The sequence below is a fragment of the Gallinula chloropus genome, assembly GCF_964237585.1.
Source record: "Gallinula chloropus genome assembly, chromosome: 9".
In the NCBI taxonomy this organism is placed as follows: Eukaryota; Metazoa; Chordata; class Aves; order Gruiformes; family Rallidae; genus Gallinula; species Gallinula chloropus.
The window spans coordinates 635,099-658,379 of record NC_140094.1 but is presented as its reverse complement, the minus strand read 5'-3'; the positions used below and the strand labels follow the sequence as shown (position 1 = coordinate 658,379).

The 23,281-nt window shown below is 39.1% G+C and overlaps 1 protein-coding gene across 1 annotated transcript in view; it reads right to left on the bottom strand.

The window, feature by feature from the left end:
- Positions 1-23,281, bottom strand: part of TLN2 (talin 2) — a 165,012-nt gene that overhangs the window by 85,616 nt on the left and 56,115 nt on the right. The window contains exons 2-13 of the mRNA XM_084268340.1: positions 20,583-20,753; positions 18,703-18,800; positions 17,929-18,058; positions 15,101-15,253; positions 14,092-14,234; positions 12,609-12,736; positions 10,489-10,552; positions 8,449-8,553; positions 5,451-5,606; positions 4,460-4,561; positions 1,840-1,916; positions 86-266 (exon numbers count right to left, since the gene is read on the bottom strand). Of these exons, the coding sequence (XP_084124466.1) occupies positions 86-266; positions 1,840-1,916; positions 4,460-4,561; positions 5,451-5,606; positions 8,449-8,553; positions 10,489-10,552; positions 12,609-12,736; positions 14,092-14,234; positions 15,101-15,253; positions 17,929-18,058; positions 18,703-18,800; positions 20,583-20,718 (1,473 nt within the window). The 5' untranslated portion in view covers positions 20,719-20,753. The remainder of the gene's footprint in view (positions 1-85; positions 267-1,839; positions 1,917-4,459; positions 4,562-5,450; positions 5,607-8,448; positions 8,554-10,488; positions 10,553-12,608; positions 12,737-14,091; positions 14,235-15,100; positions 15,254-17,928; positions 18,059-18,702; positions 18,801-20,582; positions 20,754-23,281) is intronic.

The following is a 23,281-nucleotide window of genomic DNA, read 5'->3' as shown; positions in this document are numbered from 1 at the left end:
ACGCATACCTTGTTGTGCCTGACTACCTGCAGCATAAAAAAGTGCAAAAGAAAAAGTTGGAAATACAAAACAAGGAGATTCTCACAAGTGGGGGCATATGTCCTCTGTGCATCTGACCAATTGTGACTTGTTGCTGAGGAGAAGGCATGATGCCAATGTTGAAAGTCTCTGGGCCACTGGACCCTGAACGCATGACAGCCGGCAGTGCCACGGAGCCGTGCTCCACCTTCCCTGTTCGGTTGAACTGCTGCTGCAAGATGGTAGATCTAAAGAACAGGAAAAAAAGGAAGAGAAAAGAAAAAGCCCAACACAAAATTAGTTTGCTCCTGCAAATCAAGTCCTGACAGATGTTCTTCCTCTAGTGTTTTAAACAGCATTTCATGACATTTGGAGTAAGTGGAAAACTTTACAGTCTTTCTTTCCAAACATTTTCTAACATGCTAGAAAAACATCTTGTGCTTTTGGCAGATCAAATGCAGATACCACTAATGAGCAGGCACCAAGGAAAGAACACAATATATGATCATGGTATATGTGGTATAACAGTTTCAACATGCATGATGGAGGGAACTGGAATAAGATTCATGGCACAGCTGCTTTTTTTCAGTTATATCATAGGCCGATCAATAGAAAATGTGGACTCTGTGGAGATGCCCTTTGCAAGCAACCCCTAGATTTAGGATAAACACTCTTTCTTCCTGCTTTATACACACATTCAGACACAGTACTTGCTAATGATCTGTCAGCCTATCAGATAACAGGCTAGGAGACTGAATACTTGCAAGAATAGTAAAATTCCTGTCATCCATCCTCATGAACAACTTGGCTGGATATATTGCTCAAATTTAAATATGACTCAAGCTTTAACACCACCAGTCTTCTGGGAAAAAATTAATTGCAATTGTGAAAATCTTGTATTCACCTATAAGAAGTTGTGAGCTTCTCTGTACAGCCCTTAGATAACAGTATATTCTGGAAGTGAATTGAAAAGGGCAGTAGCAAAAGAATGCACATCTGAACACGTGTGATACACCAAAAATTGACATTTCACCTAAGGTGACATAAAACACCTAACAAGGCTGTCTCCTATAAACTGTATTTTTAACAATAAATCAAATAGGCTTTGCACATGTGTGTTGCTGACACTGTCATCCTCAGTTCCAAGCAGAGACCCAAGGGGCTCATTACAGCTCATAACATCATGGAACTATTTCTATTCCTTCACTGTAAAGAAAGATTTACCATTCCTTCTCCAGAGTATGACTATGTCTACAGTTCTGCTATTCAGTTACTCTCCCATCAGAACCATAGCCTGACCTCCTAGTACCCTAATCTTACCTTTACCCACACCACATATCTGACTGGTTTGTCTCCAGTGGTCTGATGCAGTAAGACAGCCCTGTCCATGACACAGGTACAATTAAACTGACAGAAATACAACTTCCTGAAAGCCATGAACCTAGCAGACAAAAGCAACTAAAACCCTTTTGATTTCAGGTGTTTGCATGCAGGTAAAAAACATCTGTCATTTTCAGCTCCATATCATTACTCAACTGCCCAGGCCCAGCATTTTACTGAACTGCAGCCTGAGCTCCTTTCTTGGATCAAGGGTCAGGTTACCACAAACTGGTACCACTGCTGGTTGTCTTAACTAATAATTTTGTGCTATTCAATCCTGGAATAACATTGCCTGGACATACTACCTACTTTTGTTGAAATATCCTACAGAAAATCATTCTTTAACAGTAATAACTGTACTATTTCATTTGAAAGAAGCTGCCACAGCTAAAAGATGTCACACTTCAACCAAGAGCTTTTTCTCCTGTTGGGTACACTTACTTCTTAGGTGAAACAGATTCTTCCAACATGGTTGATTCCTCATCACCTTCAAGCCCAAATCTATCTTTACTTTGTTTCTGGAGGGAAAAGGGAAAATGCCACAAAACAAGTTAAACAACATGTGTTGCTTTTTGTTTTCTCTCCACCCTTTCCTTGCCACTTATCAGAGACCCAGTCAAATCACCTGTGGAGTCTGGCCCAGTGCTGAATACCGTGGTTTCTGACAGCATGTGACAATATAAACTCCACCTTAGAAGACTTGCCCTTCAGCATCTAACAGACCAGCTTCTAATCCCTAGCAGGTTAAGCACATCAAGGAAAAAAGCATATTGGTGCCTTTTTGAACAAAGGTATAAAGAAAGTGTTGCAATACTGTTTTCTCTTGCAGGAAAAACACAGTGTTCTGAGGCCTGACTGATATGCAACAGCAAATTCCAGCAGATACAGGACACATACACTTCTCTTCTAAGTCAGGAATATCAGACTAACTTAGGCAACCAGAACTGAACTCCAAATCATATTTAGCATCCTGAAATATTACTGTATGGTGTTACCTACCACTGAGAAATGCATATTCATATGAAGGATCATAACTTCAATACCATATTGAAGTTACTTTACCAGAGCTACTTCAAAATTCTGGACAGTCCACACAGCTGACTTTTTGAGGGAGTTTTTTGTAGTGGTGTAAGGGAGGTAAAAACACGTAGTAGAGTAGGTCTAGGTAGGGGAGTAGGTCTAAACCATGGGAAACTACCTGAAGTCAAAATTCACACCGTGTAAAAACAGTCTATTCCTACTTGTGACCTAGTGCAAAGATACTGTCCTGCTTTCCACCTTGGTGAGTGATTCCTTGTCTGAATATATATTTATATGAACAAACATCCATTCTGAGCTTTGGTACATTTAACAGGAACCCCTCACAGGCATCCATATACATACCACACCCAACTTTCTCCAAAGAAGTTCTTAACATTATAGTTTGAGTTTATGAATTAACTGAAGCTGCCTATTTCTCCTCAAGGTTGTGCCTTGCCTTCATACTAACATGAAATAAAAAAAAAATAAAATAAAAATCTAGATTTAAAAATGGTACAAGTTACTTAAATGCAGGGTTCCCATGACTAAAATTGCAGGACAAGAGCAGTTGAGGGTTGTGGAGTGTTGCACCAATAATACTTCAGCAGAAAAAAAAGTGCACCAGCAATACACACTGGATATAATACACTGTAATAGTCCAAAACACACCAAGAATTAACATTATGCAGCTGAGAACAATTAACCATACTCTGAGGCATGCATCACATAACTTGGGCTTGACAACTGGAAACCGCATGCTTCTCAAACATCGTGAATACTGTGGATGTTTACTACTTACCCTGCTCCTAATTGATTAATTTTAAAACTGGCTGTATCAGCAGATTGTAAAGAAGAAATCCAAGGTTTGGAAGGGAGTAGAAATACACACATCTGTATTCTATCGACAGAAAGGCTGCTTTTCTTTGGTATTAGAGAGCAAAGATACTTTTGAAGCTTAAGAGCTAGAATCGAGTCTTAAACTATCTACAGAAACCTGCAGTTTATCTAGCATTTATTAAATTTGAGGCCAATAACCTCAAAGAAAAAAGCATGTACTGTGATGAATTCTGGCAATCCTCCACCACCTCTGATGTTGTAATGCTTGATTGAATGTCCTATGCTGTTCACATGAACAACAGCAATAACTTCTCCTGCTGAGCTTCCTGTCAGCTCTTCACTAGTAAAATCTATTACAGAAAATAATAATGTAATTTAGTTCAACCTTAATACAGTGAAAGTTTGTCAAGGAGCAATCTGTGCTTTTCGAAACATCACAATTTTTTACAGAACGTGCTTAAAGCAGGACAACTTAGATCTACATTGGTTGGCAAAACTAGTATTTTCTTCTCTGCTGTTTATTTACTTGTGAATATTCTGAATGGTGGAGATGCACATCAGACTCTTCTCTCTTACCAGGCACACTCCCTAAAACCAAGTTTCAAGACAGCCTGCCTCTTCAGAGACATAGATTTTATTCCTCTCCCTGCAAAGCTGAGACTAAATTCTCTGCTTAAGCATTCACAATATTCTCATACATCTCTCATTCTTTTCTAATTTTTTTTTTTTAGGTTTTACAAAAAACTCTCAGCTTTGATGCATTAAATACAATAGCTTCTGGGCAACTATTGTGTAGTTCTTAATGTACTTTTAAATGTTGCTTCCACGGGAACATTTCTTCCCAACTGATTTAGCACTCCGTTCCACAGCTTAAAATCCACAGTTGTAGCTTTGGATTCTTCTCTGGATCTATGCTCATACTCAGCAGCTCACCCTTCCAGACAGAAAACCACAGCACAGGTGTGCAGTACTGAGCCTGACCCAGACTACTGCTATAGTTAAGAGTCTTGGTATTTTCTAGAAGCACTCAAGTTAAACAACATCAGTTTATATTAAAGGTAGAAAATGAGTAACATCAAAACCTAAGGTAAAACACTGACTCCATCAAAGAAAGAAGACTGCAGCCTGCACACATCTGAATTTTTGCACTGTTGTACAGTGACTTTTACTACTTTTTTTACTATGTGTCATCTTAATAACATACCTTCTTTAGGATGATATCAATATAACCTGCAATTAATTGAGAGATCTGTTCTCCTTCAGTAGTCTGTACTGAATAGTAGCTTTCCTGATATTCACCAAAATCCTGAAGAAAAACAGAGAAAAACAAAGCCTCTTCAAAAATGGAAAGTAAATAAATAAGTGGTATTGATTATGAATAAGAGAATTCAAATCTTAAAATTGCTTGTATAGACATTTTATTACCTCAAACAGTACATAAAACTGCTCCAACATTCTAAAGGGAGGAAAGGGGAAGAATGTTTTTTACTGCAGCTTAACCACAGGTATTTCATAAATCAAAGTACTGCAGGACCAACAGTTACCTAGTCTGACAGAGTAAGTTACTGAAGGATGGAGAAAAGTCTTCAGAATTTTATTCTACAGTATAGTTTTCCATGCAATGGGAAATGAAATGCACATGATGAAAGTGAATATAATTTTCTAGCCACTGCCTCCTGCACTTTAAGCAACCTTTTTGTTTCATTTCACAGTGCTCTCGCTGCAGTGGTCTCTTAATGGACCAAATAATTAACCAAACTTCAACAATCATGAAAGTTCTTTAAATCCACAATTATCAACTGTATTAATGAACCATCTAGCTTTCTTTACATTCATATTTTGCAAGTCCAAGTGCATCATGAATGCAAACACCGTAAGAGTTTAAGCAGGTGTGGATGATGCTGCTTACTTAACTGTTTTAGTGGTTAGGTACAGAGCCCATTTGAACTGTTTTCTGAGTAGATTGAAACAGTCCTTTTGAGGAACTGGTCCATCTACGAACATCAAAATAAGGATTGACCCTGGACACCAATACGGGCCAGTTCATTAGTTTAGGACTCAGTGACTCTACGTAACACTAGAAAAATCACAGATAGAATGAGATACATTGAAGAAACTGTTCTGAATATAAATCCATCTTCCTTTCTCTTTGCACCATAGATCTTTTTTCCTGTAAATATATACCAAAAGATTACCAGAGTGAAGCTTTTAGGTGAGGCAGCCCAGCGTTTCACAGTTGTCAGTGGCCATTCCTGCAACACTTCCTTGGTCTTCTCATCCACACGCATCACTGAGTCTTTGGTGACACCCAGTAAACGAGGAACTAACTTGTTTTTGCCTTTCATTTTTTCCTATAACAAGGTGTGAGAGGTTGTTTTTCATTCAGATGGAGCTTGCCATAGGAGAAAAGTATAATGGAATATACTGACAAAGAGAAGAAACTGGCATGTAGATGAGGACAATTTAAAACTGTGGTTTGTCACAGACAGTTATTTACAAGCAATCCATTAATATGAAAAAGCCCTACTCTTCACTATGCAGTTCAAAGACACTACCTCTTCACTCTCCCCTATATAAGGGAAGTATTGTAGGGATTTTGGTAAGAAATCTCAGGAAGTTCCTTTAAAAACAATATGGTGGCAGTCCTAGACACAAGACTTGCTCTGTAAAACCGTATTAGAGAAGCTGAATGGCAAACTGAGGACCAAGAAGTTAGGCTGTCCTCACCATTTCTCTATAAAATTTCTGGAGAGCTAAGGGAAAGGAAGCCCCACTGGGGCTGACAAGAAGGCAAGATCACCCATAATGTGTACCATATTTTGGATACAAGATCTTTGTTATTTTCAGCTCATGAAAATATCCTGACTCATGCCAATATTAAAGGCAGGCAGGTTTCATCTGCATACTGGCAGGTGAGCAGAATCTGACTGGAGGCCTGTGACTAACAGTGTTCCCCAGGGCTCGGTGTTGGGTCCAGTCCTGTTTAATATCTTCATTGACGACCTTGATGAGGGAACAGCATCCACCCTCAGCAAGTGCCAATGATACAAAGCTGGGAGGAGTGGCTGACACGCAGGACACTGCACTGCCATCCAGAGAGACCTGGACAGGCTGGAGAGCTGGGCAGGGAGAAACCAGATGAGATTCAACAAAAGCAAGTGTAGAGCCTTGCACCTGGGAAGGAATAACTGCTTGTATCAGTACAGGCTGGGGGATGACCTGCTGGAGAAGAGGTCTGTGGAGAAGGACCTGGGGGTCCTGGTAGATGACAGGTTGGCCATGAGCCAGCAGTGTGCCCTGGTGGCTGAGAGAGCCAATGGGATCCTGGGGGGCATCAGGAGGAGTGTGGCCAGCGGGTCAAAGGAGGTGATCCTCCCCCTCTACTCTGCCCTGGTCAGGCCCCACCTGGAGTGTTGTGTCCAGTTCTGGGCTCCCTGGTATAAAAAAGACAGGGACCTTCTGGAGAGAGTCCAGAGAAGGGCAACGAAGATGATTAGGGGCCTGGAACATCTCCCCTACAAGGAAAGGCTGAGTGAGCTGGGACTGTTCAGCCTTGAGAAGAGAAGACTAAGGGGGGATCTAATTAAAGTTTATAAATATCTGAAGCATGGGATGCAGGGGGAATCAGCCAGCCCCTTTTCAGTGGTCTGTGGGGACAGGACAAGGGGCAATGGCTGCAAGTTGGAGCACAGGAAGTTCTGCACCAACATGGGGGAGAACTTTTCCCCAGTGAGGGTGACAGAGCCCTGGGACAGGCTGCCCAGGGAGGTGGTGGAGTCTCCTTCTCTGGAGGTATTCAAGACTTGTCTGGATGCCGACCTGTGCACTATGAGCTGGGGAGCTTCTTTGGCAGGGGGGTTGGACCTGATCATCTCTCGAGGTCCCTTCCAACCCCTACGATTCTGTGATTCTATGATGCCTGCTTATTAGATGGAAATTCTGCCACTTCAGTTTTCCAAGGTTGCAGAGCATAGGCTCAAGTCTACAATTTGCTACATAAAATCCATCATAAAACTGAAATGAATCCACATGTCCCATTCTCCTGAGCTTGTGTCAGCTACAAAGAATCAATTCCTGTTTAGATAGTGTGTCACCCGATAGACCCGTTTAAAGACCAATTATTCCTTCCACCAGAAGTTTCATGACATGGCTACTTGATTTAGTTACCATTTGCTTTAAGCTATGACAAAAGAAAACAAGATATTAATTAAAAAACAAAGATATTTTTACCTTTAACCATACAGGTCAGCTACAGTATGTTAATAAGTCACCACTGAATCTGCAGCTTACTCTAAACGTGCTTGCATGTTTTAATATTTTAATTACTGAAAAATGCACACCATAACTTTGGTGTAGTTTCTAAAACACAACATTGTTCCACAGCTCCATTAGAGATTTCAAACTCCTTTATCCACTAATGGTGCCTAACAACATTTTCCCTTAAAGGAAGCAAGGCAACAAGGTAATTCTTTCAAAGTGTACCTTATTAACAGTGTTATCCTCTGTACATTTTTCGATCACTCTCTGACCTTCTATCTGCTTCACTACAATTTGTGGATAACTAATAAAGTGAGAAAAGGCAACCTATTGATATCAAGCTACCTATAAAGACTCTGTACTGTAACTGTGGGAACCTAAGAATGAAAATGCTTGCCTAAGTACAGCCTCCTTTCCATTTTATGTCAGTGGTTACTGAATACTCAGGCATTAATACTTCACCCTCTTTTCACCACAGAACATCAGTTTCTGGGTACGAAATTCTTTCAACAACCTTAAGACAATGACCTGTTTTACTAGAAGGATTAAGAGAAATTAATCATGGGGCTGATTAAGTTGTTCTTCAAATCCACTTTTTCAGCACATAATTCATATTATTAAACTTCTGAACAGGAACCAACTTAAAAGTTCTTTGTGAATGTTTTTCTGAAGACAGTAGTTTGTTAGTAATCAAAAGAAAAAAGAAGAAAGGTTAATTTAAATATATTAAATCATGAAAGACTCAACTTACTTTCTAGAAGTGGTACGACAAGGATCTAAACAGAAATTATAATTCTGTTCCATGTAGTAATTTAGACTTTTTTCCAAATGCTGCTTTCAGACAGAAGGCTGAAATAACTTCTTTGACCTTTACTTAGTGAAGAATCCAAGGTAATAACCAGCCATACAATACAGTCACACCAAGATCTACGTTACCTTAACAAGAAAAAATGACACCCCGTAGGTCCGCAGGGAACGGGCCAGCTTCACATACTTCACTTTGGCTTCTATTTCAGTCATCTCACCACAGTTTTTGTGCTCCTGTAATGAGACTTCAGATTCACTTGGGCAGAAACAATGCTTTGTGTAAAGAAACCAAAAAGGGCATAGCTTTTATCTGTTTAAGGATGCTTACTTAATAATCACAACAATCAGAACATTTAAAAAAAGACTATCAACACGAGCAAGGCTATATCCCATCTTTCTTCACATCAGAGAACACAAACAATCTGTGCAAATGGAACACTCCTTTTTCACCATCATCCATTCTATCTGTGCCTCAGATCAAGCACGTTTAAATCAATTCTGAAACAGCTTAAAATTCCAAGATTTAAAATTCCAGGTGTTGCTGCTATGTGACACCATTAGGTTTCCTACAATTAACACCACCTTAATCTGAGTGTTAAAACAGAGAAGTCTCAGCATCCACATTTTTTTCCAGCATTATTCCTGCTTTGATTTATGAAAGCCTCATGCCTTGTAACTGACCATTTTTCATCTCTTGTAGGTATTTCCAGTGGGATTTTCCTGACAGTTGCAGTTACCCACAATTTTCTTCTATCGTATGAAAAGAAACCAACAGATGAGAAAGAAGCAATGATTGTTCACAATAGCTCATCCTGAAATACTCTTCTGGATGTGTCTTGTAACTTCATTTCTATTTATTATTCAAACAGTTTAGTCATTAGTAAGCTTTATTACCTTTAAGTAACAACAACTACTAGTATTACCTAATCAAACTTACTCTCAGCATTTGCTCCTCTACTCCAGGACATTCTACTGAAAATCCTACCTTAGTCTCTTGCTATTCAAACCCTGTTTGTAGGATTCCCTATCACACTCCATCTTCCCCTCACATTCTGAACTCCTGGTTGCCACTTCTTTCATGCTGAGTGATGGCAACAGCAGGAGCAGCAACAACATAGGAAACACTCTCCTACTCCATTTTAAGTTACCTCCTTGACAATTTTCCAGAGAAGCACTGGGAAGACTAACTGCAACTCCCAAAATCCTTTTGCACTACAAGGATGTGAACTGATCGTATCTGTCAAGTGCAGTGCAGAACACAACCAGAATGCCCAAAGTAGTCACTGCAGACAGAACACTCGGCAAAAATCACCTGTCAAGCTCAAGAATTTCACAACTCAAGGAAACAGCTCATTTTCCCCCAAAAAAGACAGGTTGCTGCTTCTACCTTACCATCACATTTTCTCCGGGCACCTGCACCCTCCTGATGAATTTCTCATCCACGTACTGAAGCAAATAACTACTCACAGATGTATTTCACATGGGCAAAAATCACATGCTATAAATAGCATTATACTGATACACAGAAGTGCATTAAGGTTTTTTTTCCCTAAACAGCAATGTCACTGCCACCAGCTAAAACTATATATATAAAAGCATTAGACATCCTCGTCTACAAGGCATCTCCAGGTAGAATGGACATTACTGAGCTAGAGAATTCCTAGACTAGAAGTGTAACCAACACAGGAAAATATGTGACCTGTTCCTTTGCTTCAACCTGTCTCCCAAACTGAGATCCCAGATCACTGGTATGCCCTTCCAGAAACCAGATGACTTGATTTCAACTGTTTTCCATTGATTTTTTCAACTTACATATTGTCAACTTACTGACTTAGTGCCATTCTTGTATTCAAGTAGACACAGATATTTAGTGCATCTACAGAACTGCTGAGACCACTTCCAATGGTATCAGTACATTTTATAATCAACTGCTTCAAGTCTTTCACAACTGTATAATTCCCAGACACATCATTGAACTCAAGCATTAGCTAGCAGAACTCCATATTACATATTACAGTACATTAAGTCCACTGAAGAAAGAAAAGAACAGCTGTCAGATTCTTTACATTTGAATTTGATAGTTACATAATTCAGTGTACACCTGTGAAAGCATGCACTTTTATTATAAAGGATATGAAATTACAGTAGGTTTTTCAGCCTCAAAATTACCTGAAATATTCTCTTTTCAGCCCCTCTTTGCTTGGTGTATTCTTTGGGCAGGAATTCTTTTAGGCTAGAAAAAAATCAAAACAATTCCATTGTTAATGGTGGCTTCTTGAGGAGGGATGTCAACCATTGTCTTTTATGGGCAGTAAGTCCCCTGAGCTTCCTAAAAAGGGCATCAAATACCTATGCAATGAAAAAAAAACCCTGGCTAAGCAGGGTGAGAGGAAGAGGATACCTTGCATAATTAAACACCTGAGTTACATCCCCATGTAATACCTCCTCACATTTTGTAAAGTCATCAAAAGTAACCGCTGTGACTGTTCCCATTCTTGAACTATATGCTGTCTCTCAGCAGCTCAGAAGGGTTCACATCTAAATCCAAATACACTCACTGTAATCTAGGGGGAAGAAAGGGGCATCAAAGCTTGAGTCAGCTTTGTGTCTGATTTCAGACACAATTCCTTTCCAGTAGCATTTTGATTTACTGACACCTGGGACCAAGTTCTTACTTTGTCTTCCAAGAAGTGTTAGAACACTAATATTTTACTGCAAAGCTGTTTAACTGTACACTTAATATAGGTCACTCTCTGAAAAACAAAGTCATAAACAACCAGATCTAATCTCTGTAGCACTTAGATAACTGAAGGTCTCAGAATGCATAGTAAACTAAGCAAGTTCAGCCTCCATAATAGTATAGTCAAAAAGAATCTTTAAATGCTTTACTCTGAACCAAGGAGTGGTTTTGTACAGAATTTCATAGGGTTGAACCACGTCCAAGAGAAATGAAAAAACATTCCCCACCTCCTACCTGAATTAAACCCAGTTTACCCAGTTTACTTCTGGAAATGAATTTATATAGAATAATGTTATCAATGCACTTCCAGTTCTCATCTTTTATTAACCAGAGTTAATTTCTCAGCTATTCTTATGTAGGATAACTATGAAGACCATTACATTTTAAAATGTCTACTTACTTAGTTAACTAATGTACATTTTAAGATGAACATTATGAGCAAGCATTATTCAGAGCTTCTTAAGCAACAAGAGTTAAGAAAGCAACTTTGCTCTTTTGTCCACTAAGCACCACCTGGGATACAACTGTACTTTTAGCTGGCTGTTAGATTGGATGCTTTTTCCTTGTATCATCCTCCTCTATTTTTTTTCAATCAATAGACAAGCAATCATCTCAACCAAAAGGTTGAAATGCTAGTTGCAAACAGATCAAAGTTATTTTAATGCTACCTATAATCAAGAATGGAGTTAACCAAAACCATCTGTAATATGTTATCTTTTACATTTTCTTAATATCTTTAATTACATGTAACTACAATGGTCAATGTACCAAGTTAAACAATCTAATAGCAAGCAGTGTTTATTAACCTTGATTTACTGCTAATTTATTCCCACAATTATTTAAAAAAATTACATGGGGCCAACATGTTGTTTTTCAGTAGCAAATACATATATGCATTTTTCTTAAAAGACACAGCTTAAGACAGTAAAATAGAATAGATGAAAGAATTGAGCTTATTGCTCACCAAGCATGCTTGGAAATAAAAAGCAGGAGGTGATAGTTCCAGCTGCTACTTTTTTTTTCCTGCATATGGACACTATAAGTTCTCTCAGCAAACTTAAACACAGTATATCTCCATAGGTGCAATGCAAAACTCCAGTTGTGTAAGGAAAGGCTTGAAAACTATTTGCAATTTGGTAGTTCATGAGCTTTCACCATTTACTGCGGCATGAACTTCAAGGGAATCCCAACAAACACCACCAAAGTGTTAACAAGATGCAGGCAGTAATTTTAATTTGTGCCAAGAATCATTTATCAGTGACAAAAAAGGAGACAAAAAAGGTAGAAGGAGGCTTCTAGGGAATCCCAGATGTCACATGTTACCAGGTGGTTGGGGAATCCGGCTGTGTAAACTCACACCCTGTGCTGCCTCAAAAGTTGGAGCAGCTGATTTGTGCAATAAAGGCTCTTTTTTTCACAGTAAGATCACTACAGAAAACATACTAAATCTGATTACCTCTGCTTAGAGTACTAACATGCATTTAGTCTGTGACAATTCAACATTAGTTATGCTTCAGATCACCCAAATTTAGAAGTTAGTAATGTTTACTCTAAAAATCCAGGTTTGTGTTTGTGTTCTACATGAGGTCCAAACTGGATCTGTGCTTGAAAGCCTCCAAACTCACAGGCCTTCTCAAAGGAGACAGGATGGGAACCATTCAGAATGTCATCACGAGCCTGTAAGAGGTAAGGAAAAACACATCAGGGACATTCAAAATAACTATTACATCTCTGAAATCCCTTGCACCCAAGTATCCAGCACCACACTGTCTGAATGTCTTCATTATTCCATTTTGGATGTGCTGGATATTTTGGTGAACATCCAAGAGAAACCATCATTGTAACAACTGTCATCAAAAAGACGACTTGACACCCAGTTCCTATACGAAATCCAACACAGGTGTATACACTTGTGTGTATGGACACCCACACACATACATATATGTGTGTATACACAAGTATGTAAAACCTTTTATCTTATCACCATGTAATTGCACAGAACATGATCTACACAACTAGCAGGTAAAAATTGGATTAGTATTCTAGAAATGGCAACAGGAGAGAAGACGATGCATTTCCTAGCTCTGGCAATAGAAGGCACCCATAGAAAAAACAATAGTGATGAAGCAATAGAACAACTCAGTGTGATAGTCTCCTAAAAAACTGGAGAAGTGTAATGAAATCTTACAAGTAATTTTTTGTATTTAAGTCATTAAGGTAATTGAGTATTTTTTGCCTGAATTTTAAAATGTAATTCTGAGCAACCCCATCTGAATCAGCTGCAAGTATAACAATGGAACATTTTGTTAAGCCTCAATGTTTTGTTGCTTTTCTTCCTTTGGGTTTTGGGGATGGTTTTTTTACTTTTTAAAGAAGTTAACAGAGTTTAAAAATCTACTTTTTCACACTGCATTACAGGCAACTGCACTGGAGCCTTCAGCTAAGTGATTCGTTGTGCATAGAAGTCCTAGATTTACTAAGGTATATATAGTACCTCTATCAGCTTGGGAAACCTGCCTGAGCACGTCCCATGATAGGGTCCATTTTTGAAGAGGAAGCCTGCCTGGCCTATGTACTGTCTGGGTTGAGAATTGGAAAGGGAAGGCAGAAAAAGCTGTCTCATTGATCAGGCAGAGAAGAGATGAGAATTAGAACCCTAGTTGCAAGATGGACCTGAGATTCCATATTACAGAGAAGGCATCAGGTATAGAAGAGAATGGAGCAAAGAACTAAAACCAACAACTTTAAAGACTGATGAAACGAATTAATTTTAAGGAAACCAGAAAAAGGATGTGAATAAACGTTAGCAGGTTTTTGGTAAGGTGTCCATTATTGGGTTGAAAGTAATTTATTAAAAAGAATCAGCAAAACCTGAACATGTTCTTGAAGGAACAGACAAAAAGGTAACATCAAAGCACATGCACAACTAGCATTCTAGAAGATGTAGTATTCTCCAACAACTTTCTTCTAATTAACCTACACAGGTTTCTTCAGAGAAGGTAGAACCCATACTTCCTGCCCACGTACTGTACCTGAACATAAAGCAGGTTAAGCTGAACAGGATCCCTTGAATCTACGTTCTGGTCTGAGTAAAAAAACTTCCGTCTCAAGAGTAGAGTTTCATTTTCATCGACTCCTTGTTCTCTGAACGTTCGGCTGTGATCCAGCCAGTTCACTGCAAAGGAATCAGACAGGCACTCTGGTGAAGGTGCAGGTGCTGTCAGTGTGAAAAGGTGTGGAAATCATGGGGTAATTGATATTTCCACTACGGGAGGAAACTGCAAAAGACGTTGCTTTCATTTCTGCCTCTAGTCCTGAGTGTTGAAGGCAAATGAGAACTGAAGAACAGCACTGCCAGGAAACCAGAATTTACTACAGCATAAACCACCATTAATTAATATTGTTGACAAAACAACTATATTAACATTTAAACGCTAAATTTAGATATTCATATCTTCCTTGTTAAATTACTGAAAAGTTTACCATGTTTTCCCCCTAAAACAAAATTTTTCTGTTTAGTTCTCTTATCCCTGAATAGTATTTTAAAATATCTTTCTGCCAGTCAATCTTAGTGCCTTAATGTAAAACAAAACTAATAGTTCTCATGATTTTAAACACATAAAAAGCAAAAATTCTTTTTTAGTTCTTTGGCAATTCCATTTAAACTTAAATTTCATACCTTCCAAGACAAAAAAATGACCCTTGAATGTCTTTCAGAAGGCATCAGTAGTTACATATCCAGTTTTATTAAAGGGGGAGAAGTAGTCATTATAGAAATGGCCCTTCACACTTAAGTTACAAGTCCCCTACCACGACATTAAAAAAACCACTTCAAAAGACAGAGGCAACTACTTGTCCATTTACCTAATGTAAAAAATTCCCAGTAGTAGATGACATGATAAATAAATAGATGCAAAATACAGGTAGGGATCAAATGAGACACTGAAAAAAAAATATCTCAAAATGCATCCCCATATGTTGTTTTGCAGCATACTGTGGGAATGTATTGATGGAAGCATGATTCTGGAATGCAGTACTCACAGTCATCATCTGTATGAAGCTTTGCCTTCAGTTTTTCCATTTTTCTTTCATCACGCAACAAAGTCCTGTCTTTCTTCAGTGTTCCAGTACTCTCCTCTTTCTTTTCTTCAATGCTTTCCTGGATTAAGGAATATTCCTCATAATTTGTTATTCCTGAAATTAGAAATAAATCCAATAAATCCAATGTTTGTAACCATCTAATACATTTTAGAATGGATTAAATACTATTTTCCATGTATTAGAACACCAATGGTTAATTTCAAGTATACCAAAGATAGTCCAGATGAAATGCTACAACAGTGTACAGGGAAGGTATTCTCAAGAATAACCTACAACTTCCACACTCAAGATCTCTCTCCCATATCTCCAATATACCTTTCAAATATGTAATTTCTTCATTACATGCTACATTTGCCACTTTCAGAAAGTCTTGGGGTTTTCTTTTTAACTACCAAGAGAAGCTGTCAGTTTAAAAACAGGATGGAATTTGAAGTAGTAAATTCCACAGTGGAGACACACAATAGTAAATTTCCTTTCATGGATGTCTACAATTGCTTCCTGAGAACTGAGTAATTTCAGCTTGCCCATGATGTGTACAAGTGTAACAGAGCAGACTGAAGAATGCAAACTGTGTGAAATAAATGGCTGGTTAGGGTGTGTTTGACTCATAAAATTCAAATCTTCCTATGAAATTGACATGAAACTGGAAAAAAATTAGTTCCTAGCACTTAGCATATGTGCTAGCTAAGTTGTTCTCATTTCTCTATTCCTCTGTTTCCCACGCACACTGGTAGAGCATGTTTCTGGTATACAGAAAAGCAAATTAAATGCTCACCTACATGACTACATCCATGAAAATGACTCAAATTAATTTTCTGAGGTAAATTAGTTACAGCACATTAGAATTCAGCATGGAAATACTTAAAATTTAAATGGATTAGTTTAAATTTAGCTTAATTCACTTTCCAAGTAAATTAATCTAAATCAAATCAAGGCCACTAATTCTAAATTGGAATTAGGTAAGGTTTTAAGATTATTTAAACTAATCCACATTGGATGCATGTTTATAGTTAAATATGAATTAGTTCCCTAAAATGTCTCTATTTAGATAAATACAAGGACAGACTACAACCAAGATGACACATTTTTGACCAGCTGCTCTGGATGGCTTCCGTATGTTTTTTCACAAACAACGTGGTGCTGTGATCAACTCTCAACCATAACACACAAGCCCTGGGTTTTGGTGTATTTCAAGGTTAGTAGTATTCATCTTTTATCTCAGTGAAATAAAATAGAAATTTAGTCCTAATTACCTCATAGCAGGAAAACATATGTAAAAGCTAACATCACCAAACAAAAACCCTAACTGTACTGTAAGGTATCTTTCTGCCTTCAAACTTGGCTTCAAACTCCTTCTATGACAAGATAACCCACTAAGTGGATGAGGGGGAGGCTGTGGGTGTTGGTTATGTGGACTTCAGTAAAGCCTTTGACAGAGCTTCCCCACAGTGTTCTCCTGGAGAAACTGGCTGCTCATGGCTGGGATGGGCATACTCTTTGCTGTGTATAATAACTGGCTGGGCAGCCAGACCCAAAGAGCTGTAGTGAATGGAGTTAAATCCAGTTAACAGGCACTCACAAGCGCTGTTCTCCAGACCTCACTACTGGGGCCAGTTTTCTTTAATAGCTGATCTGCATGAGAGGATCAAGTGTACCTTCAGTAAGTTTCCAAACACCACCAAGTTGCACGGGTCTGGAGTTTATATGCTTGAGTGTAGGAACTCTACAGAACATTCTGGACAGGCTAGATCAATGGGACAAGGCCAACTGTATTAAGTTCAACATGAATCAGTGGGAGGTCCTGCACTTGGGTCACGAAAAGCCCAGCCAATGCTGCAGGCCTGGGGAAGAGTGGCTGGAAAGCTGCACAGCAAAGAAGGACCTGGGGGTGCTGGTCAGCAGCTGGCTGAATACAAGCTGACAGTTTGCCCAATGGCCAAGGTGGCCAACGGCATCCTGGCTGGTATCAGAAACAGTGTGGCCAACAGGACTAAGGCAGTGATTGTGCCCCTGTACTCAGCACTCGTGAGGCTGTACCTTGAATACTGCATTTCATTTTGAGCCCCTCACTACAAGACAGACACTGAGGTGCTGGAGCATGTCCAAGGAAGAGCAACAAAGCTGGTAAAGTATCTGGAGAGCAAGTCTAACAAGTGGTGGCTGAGGAAACCGTGGTTGTTAAGTCTGGAGAAAGGAAGGCTTAAGGGGAGACCACATCACGCTCTACAACTACCTGAGAGGTTGTAACAAGGTGGGTGTCGTCTCTCCTCCCAAGTAAGCAGTGACAGGACAAAAGGAAATAGCTTCCAATTGTGCCAGGGGAGGTTCAGATTGGATATGAAGTGAATTTTCTTCACCCAAAGGTTTGTAAAGCATTGGAGCAGGCTGCCCAGGGAAGTGTTTGAGTTACCTTTCCTGGAGGTATTTAAAATACAGACATAGATGTGGTACTTAGGGACATGGCTTAGTGGTGGACTTGGTAGTGCTAGCTTAATGGTTTGCCTTGATGCTCTCAAAAGTCTTTTCCCATTTAAATGATTCTATGAAACGCTAAGTACTGAAGTTTAATGACATAGTTTGCTACTGACCTGCATAAAACCTGGAGAACAGATTTCAAAAAAGTGTTTGGTACATATAAATGTTTGGATAAATGTTAACTGGTAACAAATACCAGCCAATTTCTAGCCAGTAATACATGCAACATCATATAATCAAGACAGAAATATGGCAGAAAGCCAAGTTCTTAAGCATGCAGGTCTCAATCTTACCTATCCTGCTGCAGATGGTGACCAGCAATTCACCAACTGTTTTGGAATCATCCACCATGACTGTTTTCACTGAACCATCCAACATACGTATTTTCTGAGGTCTTTGTTTCTTTTTGTACTCCAGTACGTCCTAGGAAGTAAACAATACTGTTTGTAAAAGCTTTTGGAAGCTACTACAGGCCAACCCACTAACTATGATCCCTAAACCCAGGGTTGCCTCCCCACACCCCAGCCCAAGCTGTATTTTTCCTTTGTCATAGTATAGGCAATTTTATTCACGTAACAAACTTGAGAAGTGACTACTTTTAGTTCTGCCAATGTAATTTTTTAAGAACTTGTCTTAGCTGGCAAGATAGAAATCTAGGCAGGACAGGACAGACCAGAAACCCTTTGCACTGCAATTAAAAAGGATAGCTATGCCTTTTGGCTGTAAGCAAGCTGGCCATACTGGAAACAAATATGTCCCCATCATCTTTAGTCTAGAAGAAGGCTGCATTATAATGCAAGGTGACCTCAAATATAAAGATTATAAAACCTACTTTTTATCTTTCTGTTAATCATTCTACAAAGATACTATTGGCCACTGTAGCTCACAGCCACAACCAGATGGAGGAAAAAGCTAACTACTGAGGTACAACAAGGAAGAGAAACGGGTCCATCTCAGGAACAGACTGAAGACTCTCCTACACCTCCAAATGCTAAACATTTTTCCTGATATTTGGGAAACAAGTCTTCTAAAAAAAATGTCTGAATGAAAGAAGACTTGCACCATACCCCATTTCTCAGCATGTAATAATCCAGTGTTCTTCCAGCTTCCAGCCATATACCTTTGCGAGGATCTTCATCTGATAAGAACAATCCATAGTCAGAGGCTGTAGAATAGAAGAAATAGAGAATCACTGAAAAAAATCAAACATAAAAAGCCAACATGGTTTTACTCAATGGTTATGCTTCCATTACTTACCTTCCAATCTCAATGAACTTGAATAGAAATTTTACTTAGCAGCTGACAGCAGGGTAGATCAGGCTTTATATAAGATGCACAAAAATCTCACTAAGCAAGAACAAGTCACATCTACTGTGCAATTCATATTATGTTTATAATTCATTCTCTTCAAGGCAACTTTTTAAAAATTCTTTTAGGTCCTGCTTTGAAATGGGCTAACTGGAAGTACAAGCCGTTTGGGATGAACCAGAAAATAATATTTCAAACAGTAGTTCTGTATTAAAAAAAACTTCTTTTCACCCTTTCATGTACTGAGTGTATATCAGGTTTAGGCATTTACAAAATACAAGGCTTCTGATTTTATATCCAGAGCCTCAGGGCACAAGTTGCATCTACTGCAGGCTAAACATGTGTTCGCTGATTCTCTCAGAACCACAGGTAAATGAATTTGTGCTTATAAACAGGTTGTGACCTCTAGAAGGATACAAAAAGCCTTTCACAGAGCAGAGAATTACCAAGCAGCACAGATTGCTCGGATATTAACTTCTGGGGGATGCACCCTAACAATAAAATAGTAGTAGCTGTGTAGCTTGCATGTTAACATCACAGCCACCTTTTTGCCAGCATGCAAGCTTCCTGGAGAAGTGAAAAGTGCATGGCTGGGGGTCACAATGCAGGACAACTACAAGTTCTGATGTATGGGAACTGATTAGATTTGCACCACAATGAGTCCTGAACTCAAACAAACACACATTTTAACAGCCATAAAGAAGGGGAAAGGATATGCTATTTCTGTTGTCCACTCAACTTCATAAAGTTGAAGTTCATAATTGCTCTGCAACCACATAAAAAGGAAAAGTCCTACTGTATAATCTGAGAAGAGTTCCTAGGCTTTTCTAGGAGTTTCATGATATTCAGGGATATTTATTACTCAACTTTGGAATTCAACAGCTGTTCAAGAATCACTGCCTTGAGAGAGCAGTATGGTAAAAATGCACATCTTGTTTATGAAAATTGAAGCTCTGTCTGAATTTTTTGACAACTTTGACTACATTTAAACCAGAGTTTGTGTCCAAATTAAGAAGCATCACACAGTGGGCATTCATCTCATTTGCTCAATATGTACGGGGACAGTTAGATTTGATTATGATGTAGCAGCACTGTGAAGATGGTTTGCACAATATGATGATATTTTTACTTATTAGCCAGTTCCAAATGTTTTCCTTTGCATATTCTGGAGATGTCCTGCTATTCTTTTGTAATTTGTGTTGTGCCTTCCTTTGCTGAGGTTCAAAATAAGTCTGCCCAAATTTTCCTAGAAAGCATTGCCACAAGCATGGCTTTAAAAAGATGGTACCACAAAAATTGCTCTCCAAGCAGGGGAAAAAAAAAATCACCTTTCTAGCAAACAAGACATTTAAGAAGTCAAAGTACCACAAAAAAGCATTCTCTGTAGAAAAACCTCTGTCAGGACAGAAGGAAGAAAAAGAATGTAATGACCTGTCAGTTAAACATCTGTCTGCACTTTGTGTCTTTCACTCCCAAGCACTGTGATTTAAATAACAAAAAAACCTCCACGAAAAAAACCAAACCACCTTCCAACCTGAAAGATAAATGGAGGAAACAGCAGAGTGTAAAAAACCCCACAGGGTCTGTTTGGTGTTCAATTCAGGCAATGACTTGACTAAGGACAAATACAGGAACTCACCTTGCCCTGTTTGAGCCTCTGGCACCCGTTCCCGAATAACTCTGCAGGCATCATACACTGCAGTGGATGGCTCAAACTGCATTGTCTTCACTACATTGCACTGCCGGACACAGATCTTCAAGGAAAGAGCTACCATGGTGTCAAGTCACTTGCAAGTTCCTCCTAAAGTACCTGAAAAAGCAGCAATGGCATTATTGCTTAGAGTTTTTCATTTAAATGCTTTAATACACTCTTTTGTAAAAAAAGGAAATTACTTCAGTAGAACAACATGTATTAAAATGCAGTTTTATATAAAGTCTTATTAGCTAGAAACTATCCCAAACGGGTGTTTTTCTCAGTAAATTGGAAATTTATTTTCTAAAACCTTGTGTAGACGTACTTAAAGGTTGATACTTCATCTGAAATAAGTCAAATAAGTGCACAGGAGAGTAATACACTTTAGTGGCATATTGCCAACATGTTTACTACTGACAGAAAACGATTTTTCTCTCATCACATCTGTTCATTAGAACACTTAGGTTAGCAGATAATTAACAGCTTAGAGTAACTACTTTCACAAAAGCAGGATTTTCTTAGCACATAACTTCTCCTTTCTGAAGATTATAATGCATGCCATAACACATTGTGAGTTTAAGTCTCCATGTGGATTTGCTAGATGTTTTTATTCTGTTGCACAGCTACCCAGAGCTTCAAGAAGGAGCTATTTTGTGTTTCAGTTGTACTTCAGTAACTTCACTGAATTGGACAGCATTTGTCTACAGAAACAGGAAACTACAGATGCTTTTTGGTTTGTTTCATTTTGCAGATAGTCTGGGGTTTGTCTCAAGTGTCTTCCCTTGCTGTCATAACACTCCCAACCACACTTCCATCATGACACTTTCCACAGCCACCTCCAAGAACTCTTCACAAGTGAAGTCCATTCGGCATAAACACAGAATCTACTAGAATCCCCCAACCCTTTCTGCATGTTTTAAAGAGAAGTATGTAAGATTCTATGGACTACTGCCACTGATGGTAATTCGAGCAGGAGAAATTCCAGGAGTTAAAAATTTAAGCCTCAGTTGTGCTTCTTTTTACAGTCTAGGTACTCAGTACTGTTTGGCAAAATCATTTTAAGGAATAGGAAGGAGCCACCATTTACATTTCACCAACGTACTGAGCTCAGCAATTACACACCTTCTCTGAGACTCAGGTGGCAGGTAAACTAGTTCTCTACCAGTAACATTTAGGAGCAGCTTTGGTTCCAAGATGTCATCATTCCATATATTTTTGTGGCAGCCCATCCATCTGCCTAATGACCAAATGACCCTACTTCAGAATTTTTAGCACTTCCAAGTCTACTCATTACCAGTCTGAAATGCTAAATAGAAGACTATGTGAAAAAAAATGTAAATAAGTGGAAAAAGCCATAAAAGAAGCACTAATATACACACCTCAATTACTTCCCTATCTATCAGTGTCCGAAAATGAAAGTCTGCATTTTGACCCAATCATTATAGGCAGAGTTCTGATAAATAAATGAAGAATCTCTCCCTCCTAACAAATACTGCCTTCTAAAACCCATCCCAAAAGGTTTTTACTTTTCAAAAATTGTCCAGTTCATCAGCAACACAAAATAAATGCAAGAAAATAAAAATCTCTGCACTGTTTCTGTAGATTCACCATAACTGGGTTCAGTTTAGCACCTGATCATTTATACATAAGCAAACCTCAGACATTAAAAAAAATTAAATATCATATCCCAAGAAACTACATATTGGAGCAGTTTTTCACCATTCAGAATAGTCACAAGTGTCCACATGTCCTTATGTGCACTGTTTAAAAAAAAAAAGTGGCACAGTAAACATCTGGAAAAGAGACAGATTAGTTTGGAAAACAGTCTGACCAAGTTGCTTGGAAAGCAGGTCTAACCCACAGGTGGCTCTGAAACCTCACCTGTGAGTTGCCAGTGTGGCAAGGGTGAGCCACAATTCCTGCTCCCCCTTCTGCCTGGTCACTGTGTCTGAGGAAGGCTGTTCTAAAGCAGCCCTGTGAACTGTTCCTCCCCTGTTTTCTAACCTCACAAAACCAGGAAATTATACAAAGTGAACAAGTTATTGAAAAAGTCTCTTCTCTCAGCTGTCTATTGCACTTGCAGGTAAGACTTGCAAGCTGCATCCAACACATCTTCAGGCTTCTGATGATCTTGCCTGTTAAAAGGCAAAATGGATACTTGTATTTTCCTGTCACCTCTCACATTAAGAAGCTGCAGTATTAATTTTTGATATTGCCCTTGCTTTGGCTATGATAGAATTGATTTTCAGCAGAAGCTGCAACGGAACACAGCCAGGACAAGTGAGTCACACCAGCCAAAGAGGTATTCCATACCTCATGACATCATGCTCAGCATAGAAGCGTGCTAGCTGCAGGAGGACAGGGCGGCTCTGGAACTGTCTGAGCATGTGGGGTCATTAGGTGAGCAAATCAAATTGCCTATCACCCACAAATACTGTTGTTCTTTTCCTCTCCCTTTGCCATCCCAGCAGAACACCTTTATCCCAAACCACGAGTTGTGCCTTTGTCTTCCAATTCTCCTCCCTGTCCCACTGGGAGGGGGAAAGAGTGATGGAGCGACCAGCTGCCGGGTGCTCAGCTGCTGGCTGGGGCTAAACCATGACAGGTATGAATGGCTTCGGTTCCAGGGAAACAGACATTCAGAA